General features: G+C 50.6%; 2 protein-coding genes across 2 annotated transcripts; both read right to left on the bottom strand.

Annotated features, from left to right (window-relative positions):
• Positions 1–352: 352 nt before the first annotated feature.
• Positions 353–2,295, bottom strand: LOC109510363 (gamma-crystallin M2-like). The gene is made up of 3 exons (XM_019860611.1): positions 2,146–2,295; positions 1,704–1,946; positions 353–671 (listed from the first exon to the last, which is right to left on the bottom strand). The coding sequence occupies exons 1-3, from the start codon at positions 2,152–2,154 to the stop codon at positions 396–398; spliced, it is 528 nt and encodes a 175-aa protein (XP_019716170.1). The 5' UTR covers positions 2,155–2,295; the 3' UTR covers positions 353–395.
• A 958-nt stretch (positions 2,296–3,253) lies between these two features.
• LOC109510382 (gamma-crystallin M3-like) lies at positions 3,254–5,379 on the bottom strand. The gene is made up of 3 exons (XM_019860634.1): positions 5,318–5,379; positions 4,968–5,216; positions 3,254–3,571 (listed from the first exon to the last, which is right to left on the bottom strand). Exons 1-3 carry the CDS (start codon positions 5,369–5,371, stop codon positions 3,296–3,298), a joined length of 579 nt encoding a protein of 192 aa, XP_019716193.1. The 5' UTR covers positions 5,372–5,379; the 3' UTR covers positions 3,254–3,295.
• Positions 5,380–5,586: the final 207 nt, after the last annotated feature.

Raw genomic sequence — 5,586 nt, 5'->3', positions numbered from 1 at the left:
AGCCCCCCCCCCCCAAATATCAACTTTTGCAGTCGCATCTCAGTCTGCACTTTTGTACTTTTACGTAGGCGGAGGAGTTAAATCAATACAGTACGAGCGTCTCTTTTTTCCACAAGTATCTCTACTACTTGATTTCAGAGTGTGAGTACTATTGTATACGTGCACAGTTGATTTCAGAAAACCCGAGAAGAAATTTTGATTGGGTTTAGAGCCAAATGCTGTGCAAATATGATAAGCATCCAGCGACGCGACGCAAAAAAGTGTATCGGAGTCCCCAGAGCCCAATGGAGTTGCAAACGTTTTCCCGACGTGCATGCGAAGCAGCCAAAAGAGTAAAAAAAAAGAGCAAAGATTGTGACTCAGTTGATCATTTATTGATGCATTGGGAGAGAAGACTAAAACTCGGTGATCCTGCGGAAGGAGCCGATGCCGGGCGAGGAGGCGGCCCAGTCGGCGTGCTGCCGATACTCGCCCTGCTCCAGGAGGTACTGATGCCCCCTGTAGTTAGGCAGGTCGTAGAAGACCCAGGCGCCGTCGCTCACCACGCAGGAGTAGGCCTCGCGCACCTTGTAGGCGTCGTACAGCGAGGGGCAGTCGTCGGTGCATTCCACCATCTGCCCGCCGAAGTTGGGCCTTTCGTACAGCCTCAGCTTCCACGCGTTGCCGTAAACCTGCCAGCACAGGAAAACCAAGGCGGTCACGCCGTCTCGAATCGCATCTCACGCCGTGCTTTTTTACGTTCGAGTCATCCAGAGGAAGATTAAAAACAAAAACAAACAAAAAATGCGGATGTGGAACTGGGAGTCGCGGCTTGGAATTGAAGCGGATTTACGTGGGACAGGAGATGTGAGCCAATCTCTCTTTTCGTCTATGGACGCGACAGCTTCGTGTTGGCTTTCAAAACTTAGCTTGTAGCAGACGTGTGCGCATTTTCAGCATGACGTCTCTGATCCGCTGGTGAAAGGACACTTTGATCCTCTCCTCTTTCATCTAGAAGTGCTTCAAACAACAAAGTGTATGCAGGAAAAGTGATTAAGATTGCGCGACTGTCTGCGTCTTTATGCGTTGTGTTGTGTCATTTTGTTATTTTGACTTCAAGATGGCGCCGCGAGAGTGGCTGCCTTTACAGCAGCTCCTAAGTGTATGCAGGAAAAGTGATTAAGATTGCGCGACTGTCTGTGTCTTACGCGTTATGTTGTGTTATTTTGTTATTTTGACTTCAAGATGGCGCCGCGAGAGTGGCTGCCTTTACAGCAGCTCCTCTATTTTGATCTTCTACTTCTTCCTTTCATAACTTTGCTGCTGTGAATTGGGAATTTCTCCATTGCGAGACGAATAACGTTTTCTTATCTTAAAAAAAAGGAACGAGATCATTGTTGTGACCGCGGGCTTTCTCTCGGTCCTCGGTAAGGAGATGTTGGGGGCAACTCTGCAGGGCTTGTACAAAAGTTGCACAGTGGACAAAGACTTTCCCTTGAAGGGAGAGACCAAATTTGGAGAAGGTAGTCGCCCAGATGAATTAGTCGCCGGTTGAGCGGCACTCCTCAAGCTCTGCCGAGCGTTGACCGGATTACCTGCTGGCTGTAAATAACGTTGCCTTTGCTCAATGAACTTGGAATCGCCTCGAAACCCTGAAGCATGTCAAGATGTTTCAAATTGGGGCAAATGTCGGAGCGGGAGAGTTCAAATGAATCGACTCTTACGTTCTTGATGGCGCGGCAGGATTGGACGCTGTCACTGAAGGCCATCCACTGCTGGTTGTCGGCGTACTCGCCCGGGCAGAGGATGTACTGGAAGCCTTTGTAGTTGGGCCTCTCGTAGATCACCCACACGCCGCTCTCCACCCGGATGGAGCTGCAGCGGGTGAAGTAGGAGTGCAGGTCCGCGCAGTCGCTGCTGCAGTTGTAGCAGCGGCCCTGGAATTTCTTCTCCTCGTAGAAGGTGATCTTTGGGCAAAGAGAGACAAGCGACACTGAGTCTCAGCGAGTCGGCCCTCGGAGCGTTTACTTGAAATGCCGCGAGTGTGTCGAACGGTCTCACTGGTCACGAAACGAGGACATCGCGGACACATCCGAACACCGGCAGAATATCAAGTAAATGCTGAAACGGCTTTCCCCGCGACTGTTCCGATGCGTTTCGTCTCACCTTCCCCATGGCGATGCTCGGCGATGCTCAGTCCTTGCCGAAGCGCCGCACCGTCAAAGTATTTATCGATTAGCAAAATGTGCAGAGTGAGGCGAGCCTTTGATACCCAGATGAGGCGGATTTGCATATCAGCAGAATGGGGCCCGGTGCCGTTTGATGGCCTTTTGTTCCTCTGCGATGATCAGCTGCTATCAAAAGTGTGCTGGAACAAGAGGGGCAGCGGTGCCCCTTGATGGGGGACGGACGGGGTGGGTGGCAAAAAAACAAAAAAAAAAACAAAACAAAACCAAAAAAAAAAATCTTTTGTTGTCTGTGTGCTCACACATGAACTGGCTGTCGACGGGGCGGAACAAAAACAAACGAGAAGTTGCAAACTTGTGAATGCTGAGAGTTGCTTTGGGCCGGCCAAAAACGCTTTCGTCAGAGGTCCAAACGCAAAATAGGGTGCTGAAACGATCGCAAATTAATTTCAACCTTGGCAAAACAATTTGGCTGTCCGGTTTCATTGGCATTGTTGTATCCTTTGACAGAATATTCCAGAACCACTAAAACTTCAAATGCAAGAATAAAAATAGCGCTCAGCCCGCGTCGTGGTTTCGTGTTTGGGCTTCGATTTTGAAACTTCAAACGACAGGACCGGTCGCCGGTCCATTTCAGGGCGTCCATACGCAAAATGGAGCGGGTCACCGGCCACGTGGACGAACAATGGACTGGTCGCCATCCGACATTAGGGGACTTCGAGACAAACAGTGGATCGGTCGCCAGATCGTGTCAGGTTTTGACAAACAAGCCTCGATCGACACTCACGGTCACGCCGATGGACACTTTTCAGGGCATTGAGTCGAGGTCGGCCTTGTCGGATGAACTGATGACGCCTTCTGGAATGAGAGGCGAACCACCTTCTCAGACAAACAGAGCAGTCGCGTTCCTGTCCTCGAGGAAGCTAACATGCTAACGTTTTGGGGACTGCGAGAGGAGAAAACAACCCAAGCGCGGGAGAACACGCGATCTCCTCCAATGAAAGATCCCAATTCGGACGCTACGCTAACGAGTGTGCTACCTGACCAAGAAAGGTGTCTTGACTCAAATGAGAAGCCGATTTCAGAGATTCAAATTTCAACTTGCTTTATTCAACCAATGAGAGAGGAAGCTAACAGGTGTCTGTGATGCGGCGGATGGAGCTCAGTCGGATGATGTTACTGGCTCCCAGCTCGCGGAGGTTGCGGTGCTCGCCGGGCTTCAGGTACAGCATCCTGCCCCGGAAGTTGGGCTGCTCAAACATCAGCCAGTGGCCCTCCATCACGTTGCAGGACTGACAGTCGGACATGCGCAGACGGTCCACGTTGTCGCAGTCGTCGGTCAGCTCGTGCATCTGGCCTCCAAAGTTCTCCTTCTCGTAGATCCTCACTCGGAACGGTCCTCTGTGCTGTGGGGCAAGCGGCAGCGATCAGGTCGGGATCGCGACGGCAAAGGGGCTATCGTGCATCGAAAAATAATCAGCGGCGGCGGGAATGCCGTTCGGCCGTCGGGCGCTGGAAAGTTTTCGTCGGCGGCGGTGTGCGACGCGCTGAAGCTTAATCGATGACGGGGGGGTGGGGCATGAAAATACACCGGCCGTTCGGGAAAGGTTCCCCGTGGCCACCACACCCCTGATGGGAAGTAACAAAGTACAGTCAAACCTCGGTTTTTGAACGTCTCGGTTCTCGACCAAATCGGTTTTCGACCAAAAATGTCGAGTATTTATGCCTCGGATTACGACCGAAAATCGTTTCTCGACCAGACTGAGCACACTTGAATGCGCAACTTGACTCCTCTCGCCTTCCTTACACGAGGAAGTGACGCTTCCATTGTGAGCAAACCTGTTCATCGAACAAATCGGTTTTCGAACAGCCTTCTGGAACGGATTATGGTCGAAAACCGAGGTATGACTGTCCAAATACTGTTTCTGTACTTCCGTCAATTTTTCAGGTATCCGCACTTGACTTTTTGATGCCTTTTCCCGTTCCTCCCTACATTTGAAAAGAAATATGTTTCTACTTTCTGCTCTTGACTTTGTCCAAGTAGTCTGGATATTTTTTTGAAATGATTAAGAAGAGCAAAATATTCCCGATTCATGGCCTCATTGAGGAGAATCATTTCAAGGTGTCGGCGACAAGAATCATTTGCAGCCTAAAAACAAGCAGTTTCAAAAATTCTTTGTCAAATCTCAAATCACATCAAGGTTTTCTCAGCATCGGCCAATGTCGCTTTTTTGTTGTTATTGTGGTTGTTGTAGCGAGTCCGTTCGCAACGTTGGAGCCGCCGTGGGAGCGAGCAAGTCATTTTGACAGACGTCCAACCAATGCCAACGACCTCCTGCCTTGGAATTTTCTCATTCACTCATTTCATTTCATCCTCGGGGCATTTGATCGCTTGCAACTGGACTGGCCAGGATATATCTCGATATCTAGCGTGATCTAACCAGGCGTCATCAGTTCAGGCTAGTCAGGACAGCTCAGGCTATGGAAAGCCCACTCCACACTAACACCTGACAAGCACGTAGTATTACGAGTATTTTACTTTTCTTTCTTCCTCATCTCAACTTCTGCATTCAGAAAATGTTTTGTTTTTCCTTTTGCGCTGCAATGTATTCTAAAGGCTCTACTTTCGCAGTACTTCGACCGTATTCGGTCCTCCTGCAAACTCACCGATCCAACGAAGTAAAGAAGCAACCACGCAATTGCCCCATCAACTATCCAATCGGTTCCTCAGCCAACCCCTCGGCTGAACAACTGCCTCGACGGGCAAACACGCATTTCGCTTGCGGTCGCGCGAGCACCTACCAACGGGATCATACGAGAGGATCTGATGCAGTCGCTCAGATTAATTCCCATCAGACGCTGGCTGTCGGGATACTCGCCCCTCCTGACCAGCACCTGGTGGCCCTTGAAGTTGGGCTTCTCATAGACCATGAAGAGGCCGCTCTCCACCCGGCAGGAGTTGCACCTGCTCAGGTAGGTGGTCAACTCGGGGCAGTCGCTGCTGGTCTCATAGGAGCGACCCTGGAAGTTGCGGTCTTCGTAGAAGATGATCTGTCAAAAACAGCGGCGGAAAGGCGTCGAGACGGGCCCGTCGTCAAATCGTCCCCGTCGGCCCCTTTGAATCCACATGTGCGTCGCCGTTCCTTACTTACCCTTCCCATGGTCATGGTATTGGTGAGATGACTGCAGATGTACAGCTTGGGCATCAAGCCTGGTTCCCTTTTTATACATGTCGCGGGCCCTGGTGCTAAAGCCGTGGAGTCATCACTCTATATTGTGTGCCGGCTAGCATCACTATAGGATTGAGAGACTTCCCCGTACTGTATGTCAGAACGTGGCTTTTGTTAACACTCGGATGTTTAATGCTGCTGCAAAAAAAAAAAAAAAAAATCAACCCCTGGGGTTCAATGGGGGGGCCCGC

This window comes from Hippocampus comes, unplaced genomic scaffold (genome assembly GCF_001891065.2).
Source record: "Hippocampus comes isolate QL1 unplaced genomic scaffold, H_comes_QL1_v1.1 scaffold56, whole genome shotgun sequence".
In the NCBI taxonomy this organism is placed as follows: Eukaryota; Metazoa; Chordata; class Actinopteri; order Syngnathiformes; family Syngnathidae; genus Hippocampus; species Hippocampus comes.
This window is presented reverse-complemented; position numbering and strand designations above follow the sequence as displayed.

What these genes read in the sequence shown, in the direction of transcription:
- LOC109510363 (XM_019860611.1), bottom strand. An exon ending in CCTGCCGCGCCATCAAGAAC is followed by an intron (nt 672 to 1,703) that starts GTAAGAGTCGAT and finishes CTGTGCTGGCAG; the next exon opens with GTTTACGGCAACGCGTGGAA.
- LOC109510382 (XM_019860634.1), bottom strand. Translation starts at nt 5,371, where the DNA reads ATGCCCAAGCTGTACATCTGCAGTCATCTCACCAATACCATGACCATG. An exon ending in ATACCATGACCATGGGAAGG is followed by an intron (nt 5,217 to 5,317) that starts GTAAGTAAGGAA and finishes TGTTTTTGACAG; the next exon opens with ATCATCTTCTACGAAGACCG. An exon ending in CCTCTCGTATGATCCCGTTG is followed by an intron (nt 3,572 to 4,967) that starts GTAGGTGCTCGC and finishes CTTGCCCCACAG; the next exon opens with CACAGAGGACCGTTCCGAGT.